The 23,734-nt window shown below is 39.7% G+C and overlaps 1 protein-coding gene across 3 annotated transcripts in view; it reads right to left on the bottom strand.

Moving 5' to 3' along the window:
- INO80D (INO80 complex subunit D) overlaps positions 1-23,518 on the bottom strand; it is a 59,814-nt gene extending 36,296 nt beyond the window's left edge. For 2 of the 3 annotated variants that reach the window (XM_032779235.2, XM_075069977.1), the window contains exons 1-4: positions 22,898-23,518; positions 10,985-11,079; positions 10,637-10,883; positions 2,940-3,694 (exon numbers count right to left, since the gene is read on the bottom strand). In XM_032779235.2, coding sequence (XP_032635126.1) covers positions 2,940-3,694; positions 10,637-10,854 — 973 coding nt within the window. In that variant the 5' untranslated portion in view covers positions 10,855-10,883; positions 10,985-11,079; positions 22,898-23,518. Of the gene's footprint in view, positions 1-2,939; positions 3,695-10,636; positions 10,884-10,984; positions 11,080-12,823; positions 13,015-22,897 lie in introns of all 3 variants that reach the window. The other variant, XM_075069976.1, reaches the window with a different exon arrangement.
- Between the last annotated feature and the right edge of the window lie 216 nt (positions 23,519-23,734).

The raw sequence follows: 23,734 nt of genomic DNA, 5'->3' as shown, positions 1-23,734 counted from the left end.
TTCACCTTCCTACACAGCTTAAGTACACATAAGAATACCAGATTAATTAACAATTTTTGGAGCAGGATCAATTCATTCTGTGATTTTTGTGTCCCTCATTACCAAACAGCCCAGGACTTTGCTGAAAAGGGCGACCAGGAAGGACCATGGAGGGAAGTCCCTCCAGATGTCTGGGCAGGATCAAGCCAGGGTTCCTATGGATTCTCATCTTCTGCATCTTTTCATGGCCCCACCCTATCCTTGCTGATCCCTTAGAGAAGGACAGGAAAACGCAGTTTCCCTTCCAAACCAGCTGATTTTTTTGTTCTTCTCTCATGTGTTTTTACATATGGCCCTAAATATAGAGCAGGAGTTGGGGACAGAGTGTTAAGGGGCCATTTCATTTTTTTTTTTTTTTTTTTTTTTTTTTTTTTTTTTAAGAAAAAAAAAAAAAAGCTTATTATTGTACTTTATCCAAGAAGATTTGGGGCCAAGTTTCCAAAGCAGGTGTCTAGAGGCTAGCTTCCCTGTGTTAATTTAGGAACCTAAATACAGATTTGGGGTAAAAATTTCAAAAGCACCTACTGATTTAGGACACAGGACTTTGATTTAAGAGCCGGGAACTGGAAACTAAATTCTGGTTCTTAAGTCACGTAGGTACTTTTGAAAATGTTACCTTTGTGCCTATTTTTAGACTTTGAAGTTTGGCCCAGGTATAAACGCTAAGATACTTGAAAAATAAAAACAGACTTACACTTAAATTTATTTTACCTGAAAAATAAACTAGCTAAATTGACATTCCATAAAGGCACATGCACAATGGATGCAGTGTAATCAATTTTTTGGCACAAATTAAAAACTAATATCATAAGTAGGGCTGTTAAATCTTTTAACTCCTGAAAGGGGAATGGGGAGCACTGGACCTTTTTTCCATTTTGTTTATACAAATATCAGTTTGCATAGTTTTAATAAAAATTAAGGGTATCTTTTTAAAGATGCTGAAGGTAAGATTCATATCTTGTGCCTGTCAACTCTAGTACTAGGTATTTTCTTAAATAGAAATCCCAGAAGTTTTTCCACCAGGATAAAAAAGTCTCTAAGAATAGTCCATACTGTGAGCTTGCAAGTAAGTATTTATCTACTCCCACATAGCTAATGTATAATTAAATGTATTATGTTAATTAGCAGTTATAAAATACTATAATCTTATTTTCATTATCACATTTATTATAGCATAACATTTCCACAATTTTATATCTGATCAAACATTTTCCTAAAACTAGGTACAATAGGAAAACTTATTTTTGTAGAAAGTGTTACTGTAGAATGTGACATGTGTGACAGAATGCATTACACATAAAATATTACTCTTATGCAGGCTCATGAGGCCAGACAACTTTCTAACCTATTTGGGAATCTTGACACTTGAGATAGTCCTGGAATCCTCATTCCTCAAATTAACTGCATTATCCAGAGAATCATGAAACAGTTCTTTCAGAACAACATCCTTAAGAGACATGCTGTAGGATACTCATTAGCTTCCCAACAAACAGCCAAATTGTCCCACAGGTGCCAAAAGGCAGATCTTAATAGCAAATTAAAAATGATTAATTGAAATAGCAAAAATTAGAGATGTTTGTGATGTGTGCCACTAGTTAAATAATTGCCCAGACATACTAGAAGTAAATTTTTTTTAAGATACAAATGGTTTGCTGTTTCTATTTCTATTGTATTACATTTCTGGTTCTTGTTTCTCCTATTTACTGCCCACTTTTTTACCCCTGTAAAACTACACTATAATCTAAAGCTAAATTAAAAAGCAAGGTAACATTAGCGGTGTATGTATCTCAACCTCTATTTACAATGGAGACAACAAGCCACCACCTTATTCATATTCAAATACCTCTTCAAATTTCAAAAAGTCGTATTTCCACAAACAGAAGTCAGTAAAACAAATTAAAAACAAACCTACCATACAGGCAGTTAACACAATGATTAAAACTTATTACTGTGGTGTCTGCATAATAATAAATTAATAATAGTATATATTATTAATGGGTAAAATGGACAACTTCTGCACATAATCATGAAGAACTGCACCTTCACAATCAGCTTCTGAATGCTCATTCTCTAGTGGAATATACCACTAGTCTCTATTTTACTGAATCAGATCCCATATCTTCGCAGTTTGCACGCAAAATTCCCAATGAAGTCAACTGGTGTTTTGGGTGTGCACAGAATGCACATTCAAAGCCTCAAAGTTGTATTTGCACTTTTATTCTACAATCTCCTTTTTTCATTAGTTTAATATTCGGGTTTTACAACATAGGCCAGGTCTACACGAAGCGCGAAAATCGATTTTAGATACGCAATTTCAGCTACAAGAATAGCGTAGCTGAAATCGATTATCTAAAATAGATATACTCACCCGTCTTCACAGCGCGGGATCGATGTGCGCGGCTCGCCATGTCGATTCCGGAACTCCGTTGGTTTTGGTGGAGTTCCGGAATCGATGTAAGCACGCTCAGGGATCGATATATCGCGTCTAGATGAGATGCGATATATCGATCCCCGAGCAATCGATTGTAACGCGCCGATACGGCGCGTCGTATAGACGTGGCCATAGGCTCTAGGTCTAATCTGGTCTATACACTCAGCCTAGGAACACTCAGGACCATCTTTACCGCTTCACTTGAAAAATGAAGAACAAAAACAAAACACACACACCTGAGAGTGAGTTATACCTCAGTGTAGCCTCTCAAAATCATTAACTAGCATTTTTTTTAATAAGTGATAAAAAAATTTTAAAAGGTGGTAAAACAGATGTGACCTGCCTATACATCTCGACATATTTCCCCCTTTCAGAAAGGTATAAGTGCATGTCCTGATGAATTTAAAGGCATATACCCTCATAGCAACCTGAAAAAACAGTGCAGTGATGTACGTAATTATCTACCTACCTAAATGTGGAAACAGATCAGTTTCCAGCTGCTGTTTTCGAGTGCACAGTTTCACCAGTCTCTGTAGCCGGCTCACGCAGGATGAGTGTGGAGAAAAGGCTGTGGCTTTCATGAGGACCCGATCAGTCCTTGGTAGGTCCATGACAGGAGCCCTGGTGGGTGGCAGGAGAGGCAGGGGTCTCTTGTTAGACATCTGCCTTGCTTGTGCTATAGTGTGTGTGGTGGGTGCCACTCCCTGCATTGGTAGGCTGGTGTTCTGAGGTTGAGGTGACTTGCAGACTAAGCCCTGCGATAGCCCTGAAGGCTTTAAAGAAGTTGATAAAGGTGGCAGATGGGAGTGCTGCTGCTGCTGCTGCAGTGGCTGCTGCTGCAAAGGTGCAGGAAGGGGGCTAAAGTGCTCTTGGTGAACTTTTAAAATCTCTGTTTCTCTCTGGCGCTGCCGGTTTTGGGCCAACTTGCTCTGCAACTTTTTCCTCACCGTTGCCCCTTTCTTTAAGTCATCATCCTCCTCATTGAAAGCAAAGGGATCTTCTAACTCTGCTTCCAGGTAGTGGAGAGGAAGCCTAGCCCCGGGTGGAGAGAGGGACATCCCATCCAGTCCATTGGACATCTTCAAGGCCAGCGTGGGCACTGTCAGACTGAAGGCCATAGCATCCATCTGGTGCCTGACCTTCACCTCCTCTATTGGATCATTCTTTTTCTTCCTCTCCTTTTTAGGTATAAAGCCAAGTACCTGTAGGTGGCTGTTGCAGTACCTTCAAAAGTGAAAACAGTAAGTTCCTTTTTCTCCTCTTTAAAACAAACACGCTTAAGAAAGCAAAAAAGATGAAACCACAAACAGGAAACCCCAACAACAACAAAAACCATTTGACCTGCCACTGAAAAAATTAGATTATTAACTCATGTTTGTGTACTAATGAGTTTCTACAATAACCTCCCATGTTTCAGATCCATAATATAAAATAAAAACTTCCACGAGAGAATTTATCATTTTTGGATTTTTAAAAAGTCTTAGTATGTTATTCATATGAGAACCAAATACCTATCTTTTAAAAAATATATATATTTATCTATCTCTCATATCCTTAATGGACACATACAGGGCAAGGTGAACAAGACAAATGGACTGTATGATACATTAGAACAGAGGTTCTCAAACTGTGATCCGTGGACCACCAGTGGTCTGCGAGCTCCAGTCAGGTGATCTGTGGATAGCTCCTGCTAAGGTGCGTGCCTTGGCGACCTCACACAAGAGAATGAAGAGCCACTCAACTAATTGGTGGAGCCCCACAGACGTGGCTCCACCAATTAGGTGCCTGGATCCTGCAGAAGACACATATGTAAGGTGAGGTGGTGGCCTTGGGAGGAATAGGGGGTATGTGGGAGGGGACAGTGGGGTAAGAAGAGGGGGTAGGGGGAATTTGGGACGTGCAGGGCTGCGGTGGCCAGAGAAAGAGACAACTTTCCCCAACTACAGGGCTCTGGCTGCCGGGGAGAGACCCACTCCTTCCCAGCCCCAGCTCGGTGGCTGCTGCAGTGGGGGGAGAGACCCGGCTCCTTCCCAGCCCCAACTCGGTGGCTGCTGTGGTGGGGAAGAGAGGGAGAGATGCCCCTCTACTTCCCAGCCCCAGCTGGGGAAATGCCGTGGCAGAAGAGAGGGCACATCCATTGCATTAGAAAGGTAAGAATACTGATACACCTCTACCCCAATATAACGTGACCTGATATAATATGAATTTGGATACAATGCGATAAAGCAGTGCTCCGGGGAAGGCAGGGCTGCATACTCTGGCGGATCAAAGCAAGTTCAGTATAACGTGATTTCACCTATAACACGCTAAGATTTTTTGGCTCCTGAGGACACCGTTATATCGGGGTAGAGGTGTATTAAAATATGAGTTGTGTGCTTTTTATTTGTAGAACAAAAAACATTCATTATTATTGTTTTATTTATATAGCGGTTTTATCCAAAGTGCTTTACAATAGTTAGCGAACGGTACAAGCAACATTTGGAAAGATCATTAAGTGGTCTGCCAAGATCCTCAGCAATTTTGAAGTGGTCCGAGAAAAAAAAAAATATTTGAGAACCACTGCATTAGAATATAAACTGAAGGGTCCTGACAAGAAGAAAGCTATTAAGGGCCAGTCAAATGGAACCATTTTAAAATCCCACATTTAAAATTATAATAGAGACTACAACCTCTGCTATCAGGCTGTTCTTTCACGGAGAGTAAATTTGCATGGTTTTAGTATGGTGTACGTTGAAAAGATAGAGTTAATACACTTCTGTGACTGAGAGACAAATTACAAGAGGCTTTTTCCAGGGACAGTCTTGAACTGGAGATCTTTGCTGAGAAGGGCCACTATTTCTGTTTGATGATTAAGCAACTAAATAAATGGCTTTAACTGTGTTACTTTCCATGGTTAAGTACGTATCATAAAGAGCAACTGAGTAAATCAGATCAAAAACTATATTAATATAGGCAAAAAAGTTGTATCCTGGCATCACTGTGCATTGCTTATATAATGCAATGAAAATGTACACACACATTATAGCACAAATATGGATTTCAAGCTGCTATAAAATTAACTCTTTTCTAGTTAATTTTACTTTAAAACCACTGACAGTCTGTCTCAGATGTATTAACACTAAAGGACTATGAGTAATGATGATCTACAGCGACAGATGACATACTAAATTAGGGAATCTAACAGATAAACAATTAATTCTAGGCTGTCTAGATACTCTAGAACCATCAGATGATTGGGAAATAGCAACTATGATTTCTCTGCACCTGCGTAGAGTCTCTGTTGCCAATGGAGATCTGCCTATTTCAAGTTGCAGGATTGGGGATCACAATTCTTATATTTAAAGAGACAGACTCAAGGAAGGAGGCTGAAAATTACAGGCTTGAAAGTTTAACATCTAAATTAAAAACTGGAGATATTTATTGATAGATTACAGACATGTTTGGGGAGGTACTATTTAATAGCTATGAGTCAGTATGCATTTTTAAAATGAAATTATTTTTCGTCTATGTGGAGAGGAACAATTGAGTTAATATTTTCAAAACCTCATGACAAAATTTAACACTATTGATCAGTGGTTCTCAAACTGTGGATCAGAACCCCAAAGTGGGTCACAACTCCATTTTAATGGGGTTGCCAGGGCGGCTTAGACTTGCTGAGGCTCAGGGCTGAAGTCGAAGCCTGAGGGATCCAGCCCTGGGCAGCGAGGCTCAGGTTACAGGCTCCCTGGCTGGGGCTGAAACCCTTGGGCTTCAGCTTTGACCACTATCCCACCCAGGGCAGTGGGGCTCAAGCTTTGACTCCCCCACGTGGCACAGTGGGAATCAGGTGGACTCAGGCTTCGGTCCCCGTCCCCCTCTAGGGTCATGTAGTAATTTTTGTTGTCAGAAGCGGGTCATAGTGCAATGAAGTTTGATAATCCCTGCTATAGATTATTGTCTAAATGTAAGGTAGTTAATAGATTACAAAACGTAATGAATTAATAGGTAGAAAGCAGAGGGCTGATACTAAATGTGTGCAATCTTTGTGGAAAAGTGTGAGAAGGAGATTCCTGTAGAAGGAATACTGAAGTACCTTTTTTTTTTTTTTTTTTTTAATTGATAGCTGTAATAGGTAAAAGTCATTCCGGACATAACACCGCTTCCGTTGAAGTCAATGGGAGTACTCACATGCTTAATGTTAAGAAATTAAGTATTTTTAACTAATATAGGTGTCAGTCTAGCAAGAGACATTGTCAGAATGATTTAATGGGAAAAAAAGTACAAAACAAGCACAGTGGAAATGTTTCCACGGTGGGTTTTTTTGTTTTGTTTTTTTGGTTAATCCAATGAAAATAGTTTTGTTTGGTTTAAATGTTTCCCTGCAGTGTTTGTATCCCAAATGCAGCAGCCCTGTACGTGGGCACGAGCCAGAAGGTGAAACTGACTAATCTATTTTCATTGCACAAATCAAAGGAAACACAAAAAAATAAGTAAGAAAGGACAGGGAGTTAGATTGCAAAAAATTGCCAGTTTCAAACTATATGTTTTTATATAAATAATTTTTAATCTGACATTTTCTCTTTAATATGGTAGAGGGAAAAGCTCTGGATCTTTTAAATCCTTAACGGATAGTACTGCAGGATTTAAGGTTAATAGAACATTTACTTATACAGGTAATCTCTCTAGATACAAATCCAAAGATATTAGGCTATCATTTCATGAAACACTGGTTAGATAACCACGTGCAGGCCATTCCTATGCTACAAACAAAGGGCGAGTCTGTTCTGAAGCTATGTGTATTGTTAGGGCTTCTGTTTTTCTGAGTTTATTAATTTCATTTTTGGGGGGTTATTTTTAGCAATTTTTGAGTTTTATATATATGTCCTAAATTGGAGGGGAAGAAGAGGTAGTTCAGGGCTCTCTTTGAATATACTGTAATGAGTAATCTCTGTAATGTTCCCTTGTGCACTTTAACATAGTTCTGTTTCAAACATAGCAGTACATTAAAGCACGCTAGAGAATCTTTAGAGCACACCAACAGGGTTGACATGGACCAATTAATGTGCAACACATTAGTGCAGTTAAAATCATACCCCTATAGTCCAAATTACTGCTCCTTGTAGATTAGCCCTTATATACACAAGTAACCATTTCTGATGTTTATTGGATAAACACCAATTTCTATTGACGGGTAGTGTTTTATTGACGTTTATCAGTTAAAACTGAAAATCGGAAGCCATAAGTACTTTATGCTGAATGTCAAATATGATCATTTCTCCCTCCCCACCCCAAAATCAGTGATAAAAACACCTGTCACTCTGGTGTGGACAGGGTGAACTGTGATCAACACACACTGTAAGGGAATGTGGTTGATACCTATTAGAACTAACAGTCAAACGTGGAATATACAAAGGGTATTAAGCTCCACTGACTTCCAGCAGAACAATCACTTCAAGGGTGAAGGGATTAGGGGAGCCATGTTTATACCTGATGTCTAACACACTTTGCTTTCTAGTGTATACAAGACCTTGGAGTAGTGATGAGTGCCAATTATCTTACTGAAAGAAAGATCTAGTTAAGTTGAAGAGTATCACATATGTTAAGAAAGATGAAAAAATGGAAAGGAGGGACTTACAAATCACAAGAGACTGACAAATGTGGATTTATTTCACTTTGAAAGAAGACAATTAAGAGATGAAATGATAAGTGTTTAATCTATATAAAGTGTAATGCAACATAATTAAAATAATACAATTGAGCTTCATTATCCATTTGCAGTACTTGGACAGATCAGAATTAGGGGACAAATTCAAAGTTAAGAGGGAACATGTAATTTTGCAGAGAGGCTTGAATAGGCAGAATAGACTTCTAATTGAGATGATGAAGTCGTGTACTAATAGATTTAATTTGAAGAACTTGAATGGTTAATAATTAATTTAATAAGTTAAAGGAATATTAACTATTTTTCTGCTTGGGGGTCAGGAAATAATTTTATCATCTTCTGATCAGATCTGAGGCTTTTTGCATGTGAGTGCAAAGTGTTGTAAGTCTTTTTTTTTTTTTTTATAAGCTTCCAAATTATATAGGATGGAGATGAAAGTTATCAAAGCGTTCTATGGCTCACTTCTGATCCTATCCCATTATGTAACAAACTGTATAATGAAAGTGGGCTGTCTGTCAGATGAAATACAAAAGTCTTGGCATAGAAAATTAACGGTGGCAAGCAAAGGATGAAGAAATGGCAAATATCTCCATACTGAACTGACTGTGAAAAGTCAGTCTCCTATGATATAGATATATCCTCATCAGCCAAGAACTGTCATTTTGTGCCTGCTTTAAAATTATTATTGGAAACTCATGAAACCCTATTGCTAAACTGCAAACTCTATTCTGAGATGCCGTCTTTGAAAATATTCATTCCAACATCTCTCATTTGAAATTCAAGTTTTACTCCCTTCTCCACACACCAGCTATCCTCAACTTTCAAATGCTGTAATGCAATGCTTGTCGTGCAGTTTAATTATTCTGATACAACACGCTCCAGAAGTTAGCACAGTGTACTGTACACATTTTGATACATTTTATTTTACACAATGAATTGGTTTCACGCTTGAAAGATTAATATCAAACTACATGGGGACACATGGGACCTAGGAACTTTCACTTATGTTTTGGAGGTTTTATAAAAAGTATGATTAGAAGGTAAACTGGGATTTTGGCCCACTTAGTTCTTGCATCTGAAATGACAATGTATCATTTGATCTGACAATTTCCATTATTTTTTTTTTTAAACTTATCTCCAGTCTTTACCGGATATTAGCAGAGGAATGGTCAATGATTATCAAATCATGCCTTGAAATTATTCATTCTGTGCCATCTAAGCATTTGCCTTAGAGCTTTTGGTAAACGTTCTTCTCACTTCATCAGTCTCCTCAACTGAAATGGCAGGTGAAGTGCAAGTTAATTTAGAGTACAATCCAACTGTTGTTTCAGACAACAGATGGAGCTGGGAACCGAAAAGGAAGTTATATGTAGGGCACAGTGGGAACACTAATAATAATGTGAAAGGTTAGGAAATGGCAGCTAATAAAATGAAAGGTCAGTGAAGAGTTGTCCATTTCTTTTTTGTCATATTCTGTTTACTTCTGGGGTTAAAAATAATTATTTCCATGGTACAAATTCCAATCTCAGATAGTTAATAAACACTTTATTTCATCGTTTGAAATACTATACTAATAGTGTGATAGTGTCTCTTCAGAAATATATCATCATGGGCACCATGCAGCCAAACTTAGAAGTCAGCCACATTTCTGACCACAACTTGTAGGCAAGTCAGACACAACATAAGGATATTAAAACCAAATTCTGTCCTTACTTATACCCCATGCAACTCCAATGATGTCAATATTTAAACCAGTCTTGAAGGGCAAGGAAGACTGGTCTTGTGGCTAAGGCACAGGATTGGGATTCTGGAAGTCTGGTTCCAACTCCTGGCTCTGCCACAGACTTCCTATGTAACCTTGGGCAAGTCATTTAATTTCTGTGCCTCAATCCTCCTACTGTGAAATATGAATACTTCCCTCCCGCACAGGGATACTCTGAAGATATATTTATTAACGTGTGAAGTGTTCAAATAATATGGTTATAGGGGACATGTGAGTACCTAAACTGAGGGAGCCCTGAACTTTGATTCTCCCTTGAGCTCCCCAAACTCTCACCAGGAGCCTATGCACTCTTGCAACTCCCCAGCTATATGTTTTTCCAACCCCACCAAACCCAGATGTCCAACCACCATCTTCCTCAAGCAATTCAAGCACCTTTTCAGAGCATCAATTCCCAGGTATACTCAGTAGAGAAACAAATGAAGTGGAAAAGTAAGTATTATGTAAAGGTTTGATCAGTAGAGTTTGAAGTGAAGTTTGAGGAAAAGCAATAATCTTGCTTGAATATATACTTTGCTTCTTTCTTTTGCCCTATCTGATTCCCCACAAACAAACAAAAAAACAACCCATATTGGTCTTTAAAAAAAAAAAGAAAAGAAAAAAAGACTTACAGAAACATACCGATATTCAATCTATTTGACCCCTTTCTCCCTAACCATGAAGATAGTTCCCAATCAGTAAGACCAAATTTGTAGCCAAGCTGACTGAAGCTATTTCCAGTTCACGGAGGGCCACCATCACTCACCTACGGTCCTCAGATTTGGGGATAGGGTTGGTGCAGCGTTGGCTGTTATACTTGGCCACATATTCACATTGCTTGAAGGGGGCAGTCTTGTCCTCCAGAACGTGTCTGATACAGAAGGCGTAGCCGTTAAGTCGCCTCTGCTTGCACAGTTTGGGGCTATATGAGCACAAGGGCTTATTGTCAACCTCAGAGAAGTGTATGTGTTTGCCTTCATACATCACGTGACTCTATTCCTTGTGAACATCAGCTGAAAGAACCAAAAATATTAAGATAAAATCACATGGAAAAAAAAAGATGCATTAAGTTCTGCATTTTGTTTTTGCTGAGGGGAAGGACACACGACAGTACCTGATTTTAAATCTTCTGTACCATATCAATGTTAGGAGAGAGCCCCAAGCAGACCACTATCCTGGAATGATGACGAGTCAGATGAAGCAGATTGTCTAAGAAAAATATCAAAAAGGTCCAAATCGGTCAAGATTAAAGCAGACGGGACCATTTTGCATAGTAGGCAAGGTGTTGGATGTTGTTTCTCAGCACATGGCTCAGCCAACACCCAACAAACTGGATGAATTAGATAATCCACAGTCAATTATTAAATGGAATGTAGACATATCACTAACCCAAATTTTTGCACACTAGTATTCAGTGGAATACCTTGCTCAGAATAACCTTCTGAAGATAGCAGCCCTGATATGTTAAAATTTAATTTTAGTACTCCTGCAGCACAGTTAAGTTTTTGTTATAGTTGCATGGCCCACATCTGGTGTATGGTTTTTGGAATTTGTAATCCCCACAGACTCTGCATAAATCTGTAGTCAGCCTTTTCCAAGGCCAGCCAGATTTTACTTACTTTGTCATACTTATTGGGTGAAATCCTGGCTCTACTGAAGTCAACAGCAGAACCCCCACTGATTTCAGGAAAGCCAGGATTTCACCCATTAGCTGTAGCACGGAGTCATTTTTTAAATGCAGAGGTTACTAAGGTATATAGAAAGAAATCTGTGATCTCACATGCCAGCCCTTTCGTTTCTAATTCCCCACCACTCTGGAGTTTTTAGCAATTACTTCCTTCTTTTCCAGAGCAGCTTTCAATTAGGTTCAGCTCTATATACATGATACAGCTACTTTGCTAATGCCCAGCTTACATTGTGCAAAACTGTTTGTAATGATTGAGTTCAACTATTAACTAAACAAGCAACCCTGAAGAATTGAAACGCAGTCCTGAACTTGCTGTGCTCCATTTTTTCAATTATTAAGATTTGTACACCATGTACGTAGAAGTGCTATTCATGTGATAAGTTGATTTGTCATATGCTTGTGTAATTTAACACATACCCAGGACCAGCTGACCTACCCTCTCTCCCACTAATCCTTCTTCCAGGGAAATATTTTAATATTGCAAATCACTGTGGTGCTTCAAAGTCTGCCAGAGAAAGGTTTCCTCCTCCCCATCCAAAAAATTGCACTCCTGTCTGAAGCGCAGGTCAGTCCTGGGCCACAACAGCTTTTCTGTAAATGAAAATGTCTTACCTTAAAAGTTAATTATCCAGTGGCCTCATGGGGCTAGAAAGGGAGCTTTATATATTGGAAATGGGAGCTTCCCACTATGGTCAGTGATCACTTCCCGCCTGATAGCTCCCTGAGAAAACTACTTTAGTGTTGTGACATGTTTAGGTCTAGAAAAGCTGTTTTAAGTCATTTTTGTGAGTGTTAGTTAAAATGTCTCTCACACCAAGCATTGCACAGTGGTACTTTGGGTAACAAAAGCACCTGGATTTACAAGGAAAGGGATATAAGAAACAATTTCAATAAATTAAACAAATTCTATAAAACATTCCTGACAGATTTACATCTAACTATGTTACATATGCCACTGAATACATGATGGGGTAATATGTTGTAAAGTGTTTACTGATAAGTTTGGAGGGAGCTACATAACTCGTTTGTGAATAACAAGGGCCATTCCAAACACATGCAATAAAACCTTTATACCAGATCACTCTCTGCGCGCGCATACACACATGCAACTTTAGTACTTCATTTGCACCAGAACAATGAAGCACAAATATAAATCAACATCTTATCATACCCCAAATTATACTATTCAAGCCAACATCAATCACTTTAACCAATTTCTCCGAATGCACCAAGGAGCGAGTACTATAGAAATTCAAAACCAGTCACCAGAATATATCCCATCAGAATGGACTGGAGATCTATTGTTTCCTTGTACTTCCCAGTCTGTCTGTATCCATCTGTTGTCTCTTGTCATAGTTAGACTGGAAGCTTTTTGGGACAGGGACCATCTTTCTGTTCTGTGTTTGTGCAGCACCTAGCACAGTGGGGTCCTGGTCCATGAACAAGGCTCCTAGGTGCTACAGTAGCACAAATAACAACAATGATAATAATAATAAAACAAAGACTGTTAAGGCACTGGATTTGCTCTTTAAAGCCATAAATGGTTTCAATCCCAGCTATCTGAAAGATTGCTTCATCTATTACTGTGGCAGTTGAGATAATCTGAGGTGCTCTAGTTAACTGCCTGGTAAATTTGCTTTCCTCCTTGGTTAGTCAGAGCTTGGATTTGGTGACATCCAGGAGAAGCTACACATTCCAACTGTTCTCCTGGGCTTTTGCAGAGGAGGATGTGGGTTAATTGAGATTATTTAACACAAGTTTGGTAATCCATTTGGGCAAATCCTTGAAAACTTGGGATGTCTACCGTTAGGCACATTTAGGCACCTAAATAAGTAGCCTGAGTTTCAGAGGTATAGAGCACCTGTAGCAACCACAGCCACCTCTGAAAACTGGGTGACTCACAAAGAAATTATTTAAACTATATTTTTATTCCATTTCCTGTAACAAAAAACATACAGAAAAGTATTTATTTCTATTCTTAATTTTAACAGTTTTTAACTTACACCTCTTCCTCCTCCCCTCCCCCCCCCCAAAATAGTTCTATTAAAGAAACAGTTCCATTGCAGATGCTAAAATGCAAAGACTGCAGACACTGGGACTTACTCTCCACTGCCCTGCATCTTGTGCAGTCATTTACCTGTGTACAATCAGTGTAAAATGCTATGAAATCAGCAGCATTTTATGCCTGCTTTTCATTGGCATATGTGACCGATCAAGTAGCAAGACAGTGAAGAATCAAGTCTACTGTAGGGAGAAACAGTATTTCAGCACAATGATCTCACAAAAATGGATTAATCAAGGGAAAGATGTTTCTATAAAACACACTTACGTAGCCTTATTAGGAAGACCTTGCCAACTATTAGACAAAAGGATTCCCTTTTGAAACTATGGTTTGGAAAGTTATCACATTTTCAAACTGTTTCAAAAGCTTTGCCCTGAAATCAAAATCACACTAACTATACAGTGTTCATATACATATCACTGACATGGTACCAACAAGAGAATCATTCCCTGCATCATCCAAAAATCTGTTAGCCATTCTCAAGACTTCATTTTGAGGAACTAATTTACGACAAATTTTTATAAAATAAAAGTAATCTTTCATCATAAAATCAGCAATCCAGATAATGCATTCTGTTAAATAAAGTATTTTATTCATTGACTGGCTGTGTTCTCTCTCTCTGATGTGTTCTCGCTCTCTGATGAGCATTTGTGGAACAGAAATACAGGTGATAAAAGTGATTTAATTTATTAAAAAAATACATTGCAAAGGAAGTAAAGCTTTCTGGAGATCTCAGACATCTTGGTAGGAACAAAAGTGTTTTTGATACAGATTAGGAAGTGTTGTTCAAACACCTGCTTTACCCCCAGGATAACTCGTATTGATGTCAAAATAGACACACAACTTAAAAAATAAAAAAAATTCAGACTTTTGTCCAAAAAGCTTATTTTTACTATTGTTACAAGGAAAAGCCAAGGTTACTAGAACAGAAAGCAGCTGGGAGCTGCAAGGGGAGGGGGGAAATTGTGGTAGTTTTCATACGCACAATGAAAAGGATTTTTTTTTTAAAATAGGAAAATGTGACTGTAAAACCACAAAAATTAGCATAGGACCCTCCCAACTAAGTTTAACTCATTTTACTGACAAGATTTCAAGTTGATCATGTCCCGAGTGTAAGTGAGCTCAGAATAAGGTTTGTGTCTACAACAAGCCAGATTTCTGTTCTTTAATTATTTCCTCTATAACCATTAGTAGAACACTGTATGCCAAGTTCTGCCCTCAGTTACATCACACAAAACCAATGGAGTCAATAAGGTTTGAAGTGTGTAACAGAGAGATGAATTCAGCCCGACAGGTCAACTTTTTCTTCCCTCCAGAGAGGGAAAAATACATACATACGACTGCAACAGAAATTTCACTGCTGGCCTCTTTACTACCTATTCCCCATCTCATCCCCTTCTCTCTCAGCCACAAAAGTCATCCACCTAATCAAACCCACTGTTTTCTTCTCCCATTCATTTCTTCATGCCTTCTTTCCTTATAGGCCTTGACTAATCTTTCACTGGTCAATCAACTTCTCATTCAAATCTTTCCTCACAAATTTATTTTGTGAAGATTTTCAAAGCTGAAACACCAAAGAAAATCAAAAAGTTATTTAAAACTGTTCCAACATAACTAACAAGAAATACCCATACCAACCAGTTTCATTGCTGTAGTTTGCCCATAGCCAATTTCCAGGAACTGAATTCCCTTCTCCATTAAGAGACTTCCCTATCACTTTTCCACTGAGGTCTGTTATCATGCTAGCTGTGTTTCTGGAATTAACTTAAAATGTAAGCTCCTCGAGACAGGCCCAGTGTTCTCCTTTTTATTTATGTGTAAGGCACCACGCAGAACTATGATGTCATATAAAGTATAAACAATGAATAATAACAGAAAGCAATGGATCTTTGGGGGGGATGGGAATCACTGTGAAGTATCAGGTCATGAACCCAAGACTGGGTGCCCCCAAACAGCTGCTGGATCCTGGCCCTGCACCCAATGTCTGCTGAAATCTGGTGGACGGACAAGCTAGTAGCACTGCAGCAGGGGTTTTCAAACTGAGGGTCAGGACCCTTCAGGAGGTCACGAGGTTATTACATGGAGGGGGTTGCGAGCTGTCAGGCTCTACCCCAAACCCCGCTTTGCCTCCAGCATTTATAATGATATTAAATATATTAAAAAATGTTTTTTAATTTAAAAGGGGGGTTGCACTCAGAGGCTTGCTATGCGAAAGGGGACACCAGTACAAAAGTTTGAGAACCATTGCACTACAGTGTTAGCAAAGGCGCCACCTACAAGAGCTCTGATTGGAGGACTGCTTGACTCCATCAACTGGTCCAACCACACTAAGTCAGAAGGAGGCACAGGAAGTTCACCCAAGCAACAAGATGACTTCCTGTTGTGACTGCACTGGACTCTGCTTGTGCCTACCTCCTGCACCTAACCCCCATGTTCCTGATACCCACTCTGTTCCTGGCTCCTGCCTTTGTTCCTCCTCCCACTGTGCTTCTGCTCTGTGCTTGACCCTGGCCTCTCCTCCAGTTGCCTGCCCTTACAACTTGCTTCCAATCATCAGTTACCATTCCTGGTTCTGACCCTCGCCTCTGACCCCACTTGACCCTTCGCTCTGGCATTTGGCATCTAACCTCAGCTCTGACCCTCAACTTCAATTCCTGGTTCTGACTCTGACTTGATCCCTGGCTCTGGTAATTGGCAGCTGAGTCTGGTGCTGACACTTGGCTCCCACTAGACCCGATTCCTACTCTGACTACTAGGCCAGACCCCACATATTCCAGTCCATATCAATCACTGGGTTAGAATTACTGGATTCTGTGCATATGCACCAAGACAAACTCATGTGAACAGTACCTTGTGAAATATTCTGTCTGATAGGAAGTGATCACTTGCATCACTGTATTTAATAATATACAACAGTAACAAAAACAAATCTAGCCATTACATAAAACTGGAGCAGCTGCCTATGTCTTAATCTTGCAATTCGATCTTCAGGGGCAGACCCCAGTGCCCACACAATGAAGTCAGAGGAGCTGTGCAGGATCTGTGGGTCTGACTGCAGGATCAGAGCCTATGTAAACAAAATGTAACCCTGGATCTAAAGAAGCTTTTTCTTTTAACTACCATACCATATACATATTGCAAGAACTTTATATTTTTTCATTTTGATCTGAACTTGTATTTTACAGTGAATGAAATACAGTTCTTTTTTACAGAATATTTCTTGCCACTAAATAAGCAAGTAGAGCAATACATTTGCAATAAGCACAAGTAAGCGTATCTGAAAAGAACTGAAACCATGTTTGTTAAATAGTGGGTGGAAGAGAAATTATTTTTGTCCCACAATATTCAGTAACAGATGAAGACTGTGAAATGTGGACTTCCTCTGGAAAGCTTTGCACCCAAAATATCGGGCATAAAACCTTCTGAAACTTGATTTGTATCTTTTGTGCCTATGCTAGAGACTGCTTCAGACAGCTTCAACTCACTCTCCAGATTTGTGCCTGCAGTTATCCCATGAATGCACACAAGCTGCTATTTAAAAACCAGATCTGTGTACAAAAACCAGAAGTACATTTTTAGAAGCATGGGCTATATATTAATAGATAATTTTAAAGTAGTGAGGTTTAATATTAGTCAGCAGCAACAGGGAGAAATACACCAGAGGACCCACAAAACAGGTATCAGCAAAATACAGGTGTTTGCAGTGTGACCTGAAGAGCAGCGCTGTGTAGCTCAAAAGCTTGTCTCTTTCTCCAACAACAGAAGTTGGTCCAATAAATGGTACTACCTCACCCATTTTGTCTCAGCAAAATACTGTAACTTTTCAAATCTAGGACCACATCATTCTCTCCATGTTTTGCTACTGAGAGGATAAATAAGAGGAAAAACCTGTTCCTTTGGTAATTCTGTCTGTGTATATGAGAACTAACTCAGCATCATGAGGGAATATGTTGTGAGGCTGGGCTGAACAAGGCAAAGCCACTCTGTGGTATGATCCCCCAGCAAACTGGCAGAGATTTCCCCTTGTATAATCATATACTGAACGTCAGTATTATCTTATGCAGAAACTTGCGATGTGACATGTGCTCTACTCTAGGATGGAAATTGGTGGCCCAGTCACAGAGGGAGAATCTAGCACACCAAGGATACACTCTTCATAATTTTCAGAAGACACGTGTACTGCAAATATGATAATATTTTAATGCACAGATTAATTACATTTTAAAATGCATGCTTGTAGATATACATTTCTATCTGTATGAGGCACATTTAGGGAATGGAATCCCCAAGTGCATTGTAAATTGGATTACAATTATCTGTCTGGGGCTAAAAGATGTGTAATTATGAGGACTAAGTTTAAAGTTTCACACTGTAGTTTCCAAACACTTGTCATAATTAAAGATGTCACTTCAGTTTGGTTGTTTTGTATTTTTAAATGTGTAGTGTGGATTTAGTGTTATGATATTGGTTCATGTGTACGCATGACATATGACAGACAAATACATTTTCCACGTATGAGTTTCTAAAATGTGCCAATCTGATGGCCAGGGAGACCGAAATCCTCTATTTACTCACAGATACAGCATCCATAGAAGTTGTGCTAGTTCTAACACTGCTCCTCAACCCTGACCTGGAAAGCCCACCTCTAGGTATCAGATGTTTGGCTTTCACACTTGTTAAATCTTTAGCTTCTCTGCTGAGACTGCCAATAAGCATAGCAATTTTGGTGGCTTGTGAGACATGCGTCTGATCTATTCAGAACTTGACTGAGATCACCCAACTCATCCCACAGCCCAGCCATTTGAAAGACACCATACAGGAATAAAACTTCCAGTTGTTACTGATAGGGGCTGGATTAGAATCAGTGATAGAGCTGACATGTTCCATTTCATATTACCAATCTTGCACCATCTAGTCTTTACTCTGTAGAATAGAAAACTCTTTAAGGAAAGTCACATCACTCCTCATTTTGATCATCATCAGTACCATAAAGCTACAACCCTTATTCCCATACTATGATCTAATCATTACTTTAGTTTAATTCCATTTAACAGCTCGGGTCATTACTACATTCAGTGACAAAACCAAATCTGCTATAATTCTGGAAACAACAACAGAACAAAATTAAAAGACTCCATTAGCCAGATAGAACTATTTTCCATCTTCTGACAGAAGAGACTTATAGCAGCATGGAGGGAATGATAGCGACAAGAGTTAACAAAACATAATTAGAATGTCCCTGGCCCTCATCTGTGAGACCTCTGAAGAGCCCTTCCAAGAGTAACAGTGCTCCACATGAGTGCCAGTGTTCACTCAAGGTCCATTTGCAGGATCAAGGCTCATTGGAATACAACAGTGACTGAACAAACATGTACACATACACACAAACACACACTCTCTACCTTGTATTACTGAATTATCACTGCTGACATAAAATGCATTGGCTAAAAAAAATGTTGCCATGATTTAAGCAAAAAATATTTAACACTTGATACTGAATGTTATTTTAGGAAACAAAGTGATTCAGGCCTACATCGCAGCTTACTAGTATTGCTTTCCATGTTGGCTCTCAGATTTTAGAAACATGTTAATTTAATCATAATAGCATTTTTCTCTAATTATCTGTAATTCTATATTTGACTATTTGTTCATATATTAAAATCTACCTAGGAACCTAGAAGTGAAAATATTGTCCTCATTCTGTCTTCTCAGAACTGTTTGGGCTCCAAGTCTGCACAAAGCGGTTGCATGGAACCAAAAGATCAACAGAATTACATTTTAATATATACTAAAATGTAATAAAATAATTGTGTTACTCTGATTAATAATGGTCAGACAATGCTTGGATTACAACTGGCAGCAGCAAATGAACCTACTTAGAAACTAACTTTTATTGATACAAAACTGAACTGATTCTTCTATTTATTCTCCTTTGGAAAGTGCACAGAAGGATTTTAATTCTAGTTGATCCATTTTACCCAATAATCAGCACATGGAATAAGTAGTACGAAGATACACAAACATTAAATACCAGTAACCATTTAAGATGGGGAAGCCGAGATTAAACTGCAAAGGGGAAACCTCAGAGGAGAGATATATACAGCAAAATACCCTGATACTGCAAACTTTACTCAAGGAAATATTCCCATTGACTTCAATGGGATTATTCTTGTCAGTGAGGGTTGCAAGATCAGGATCTGTCTTCTAAATTATCATTAACACAGACTGCAGCATTTAAAGATAAATGCTAAAGCCACAATCCTGCAGTCAGACTCACAAAGGCAGAGCCATGTGCCCACCCAGACCCACACCAACTTCTACAGGCTCTCTGCACATATGTTGCTCTGCCAGAGCAGGCTCTCTTTGCAGGATACAGGTCTTTGGAAAAAGGAATAAATGGAATCTTTTAGCCATCATAACATTAAAAAAATAAAACAAAATTATTGTACTGGTACAATATAAATGCCAAAACAAACTAGAATCCTGTGAGAAAATGTCAAGGCAAAGGACAGTGAAAACCTCGATAACCCAGAAATGTCTCCTGAAAAGGCCTCCTTTGTAACTTTAACTTGCATGGTTTGAAAATGAACTAATTGTCTTCAGAAAAATTCTGCAATACATCTAGCAGCTATTCCACATCTGCTGGGAGAGGGCCATGACATTATGAAGTACTTATTTGAAATAATTCCAATGATGCACTTGTGTATAAGGTTTAACAAAACTCAAATATGCACTTTTATTCCCAATGCTGCAAAGACTTGCACATAAGCTTATCTTTACACACTGAACAGCACCACTGATTTCCATACCACTCACAGTGTGTGAAATAAGTCACTGGGGGTACTCACAGAGCAGATCCTCAGCTGCTGTAAACTGTCATAGCTTCACAATGGCGCTTTGGTAATTTACACCAAACAATGTATAAAAGCAAGCACATGCATAAATATTTGCAGGATCAGAGCCTACATTTTCATGAAAACATGAATCGCACACATGAAAAGAAAATATAGATAATTTGGGATGTTTTCTTAATGTTGTTAGTTTCTATAATGTTTCCAAAAACGAGAATAAAAATAAAAAGTAGAAACTTTGTACAAATAAAAACAGCATTGGGATCTTTCACTTAGAAGTCCATAAGTCAGCTCTGACAAATTTAAAGCTGTCCCATTGGTTTCCAAGTGCCACTTTCTTACAACAGAATAGTGCTCTGGAGGATGGGTTGTCAGCCAGTGTAATACTTTGCCAGCAAAGTCCAAGCATGAGCTACTGTTGATACATGGGACGGTAATATATGAACAGGACATATTGCTAAATTTACAAACAAAGAATGGCAAATCAACTCTCAAGAAGTGCCCATAACGGGGAACACACACATTTATTGCAGGTTGCTACGTAACAAAATTAGGGCTAACTATAACTTGGCTATTCTGAAATCTGAAAGTGGAATATCAGGTGTCAAGTCAAGCTTTTTTATGCTTTTAAAAATGCTTCAAGGTTATATGTACAAAGCAATTAATAAAAAATATTAAAATGCACTGGAACAAATCACTGGTATCTATAGCTATTAAAAATCAGAGCTATTTTACTTACCTGTCTCCCACAGTGGACCCTCAAGTATAGCTAACGCACTTGACTTTCCCCAGGAAAACTGCTTTTGTTTTCAGTTTTATGTACTAGGATTGTAAAGAGGGTTCCTGGGTAAGAATTATATTCCCATCAAATTCATTATTTGCCACTATAAATGACTGATAAATCAGGCCTTGATACTGCAATTAGGGAGTGAGATTCCATACAGAGATAATGACCTGCACACAGATTATCAGAGTCAGACTATAGGATCAATATCCAAGTTTTAAAACACCTTTGGATGCAAACGTTTTTACTTTCTTGTTATCAAAGAGTGGTCTGCGGAAACATCTTTCCATAGCCTTTTTATACAAAACTGACCAACGGCCCTAACCTGCAAACACTTAGTACTAAGCATATGGCTTACATAACGTACTCCTGGTAGTAAACACTATACAAGATAATTGTCTGCAGGATCGGACCTCAGATAAGGAGGAGTTTACACACCCCATTCACAAATCTAGAGTCAGTCCAAGAACACTGCACGTGTCAATGTGCTTGGACTATCAATGACAGTGCCTGCAAAACTCTCAAAAAAGACACAGAAGTTAGCTGGAAAGATATAATGACCTTGCAAGAGGGGCACTAAAAGAGGGGGAAAGATTTATTCACACTCAAAATTACAGAATGAGTTGGAGTCAAGTGATGCAAGGCTGCTTCTAATGAGACCAACCTATGTCCATCTAACAATTCGCCAGGTCCCCAAACCTTTAGCCCCCTCCACAAACCAAGGCGGGACCCCATAAAAAGTTATAATTCAAACAAAATAACTCAAAGCAAAATTGACATGCACATGTTCGAGGAGGCTATAATGAAACAGAAAGGAGGGAGACACGGGTTGGTTGGGGGGGCGGGGAAGGGAAGGATTTAACCCCCACTCCTCCATTTAGTAAAGAAGAAAATACTCTCCCCATGATTTTACTTATAAATAGCAGCAGCAGGTATAAAACAGGCAGGTTATTGGGAGGGGGCAGAAAGAAAACCTTACATTAAACTTTAAAGGCCGACGGCTGCTGTTAAATCTCCCCCCCCCACACACATACACGCACACCCCCGCGGGACCCGCCTCCCAGGCTGCGATGGGGGGGGGGTTGTCATTCTCAATCCCTAATTACAATTAAAATAAAACTTAAGTAATTATATGATCCCATGAAATTCCACCCCCCCCCCGGGGGCTCCGCTCCCCCCACCATCCCCGTCCGGCGGGCGCGGGGAGGCTCCAGCCCCTGCTGCGGCCTCGGCGACCCCCCCAAACCCGTGGAGCCCAGTGCAGCAGCATGCAGGGCAGGAGGAGCCCGTCCGTCTTCGTGAGTGGGGGGCCGCAGCGCGGGGACCGGCGGGGGCGGGGAGCGGCTAGGCCCCGCCGGGCTGAGGCCTACCCGCCCCCTTCTCCGCCCTTAACCTTACATTCAAACACACTGAGGCGCCGCTTCCCGTCCCCCGGGGTCCAGCGGCCGCTTCACCCCCGCTTTCCTGCCTTCCTAGTACCCGAAAGTCTTAAAAATCCCTCCGACAGCCCTCACCCCCACTGCGGCCTACAGCACTCCGTCGAATCCCCGGGGTCGCGTAGTCCGCGTGGCCGCCCGCCCTGCCCCCTGCGCGCCGCCTGCCGCGCTACGCGAGCCCGAGGATGCAGGCCGGGCCTGGCTTACCTTTCCAGCTGCTTTTTTTTTCTCCTCTCTCGCCTCTCCCCCCTTTCCCTCTGCTGGGCTGACAGATCAGAGTTTCCTCCCCAGCAGAGGGACCAGGAATGGGCTCGGGCTCTGTGCTGAGCTGCTGCTGCCCCCCTGGCTCTGAGGAGATCCTGCTTTTGTGGGGGAGAAAGCTTTGGGGGGCTTTTTATTATTTTAAAAGTACAAAGTGCTCAGAGGGTAGGTGATTATTAAGGGGAATCCCTGAATATATTCTCCAGCAAAGAAGGCAGGGCTGCTGGGGCTGCTCAAGAAGAGAGCCAGCAGCCTCCTACAGCACCACTACAGGCACTGAGAGGACATAACATCAGAGAGCAGCTCCTCTGCCCTCCAAAACAACAACTTTCCTACCATCTTGGAGGTAGTAGAGAGGGGGGAAAAGTACAGAAGGTTTTGATAGAAAGTATCAGTTTAAAAATAATAATAAAAAAAGACTTTATCTATTTGTGTGACTTAAAAAATGCATGTGGCTTAGGAAATATTTTCCTTCATAATTAGTAAAGATCATTTGTCTGAAAAAACAAATTTAAAAGAAGAATGGTCAAAAAGAAATCTCTTATTAGTAAGTTTATTTGTTATGATTTATTTCAATTAAGAGTGAGAGGGTTTTTTTTAATTGTTATTTTGTATTCCATAAAGTACAAAGTTAACTCTTTTTTTTTTCTGTCTCTGGGTAGCAGGTTTTTTTTTAAATTGATGTCTGGAAAGAAACTCATTGATATAACTTATTTTATTATGGTACTCTTATATTCAGAGTAAAAGCTGAAACTGATGTGGGATAGTCTGGCAGTTATGTAT

The sequence above is a fragment of the Chelonoidis abingdonii genome, chromosome 10 (assembly GCF_003597395.2).
Source record: "Chelonoidis abingdonii isolate Lonesome George chromosome 10, CheloAbing_2.0, whole genome shotgun sequence".
NCBI classification, from domain to species: domain Eukaryota; kingdom Metazoa; phylum Chordata; order Testudines; family Testudinidae; genus Chelonoidis; species Chelonoidis abingdonii.
The sequence above is the reverse complement of the archived record's forward strand: the minus strand, read 5'-3'. Positions and strand labels throughout refer to the sequence as shown.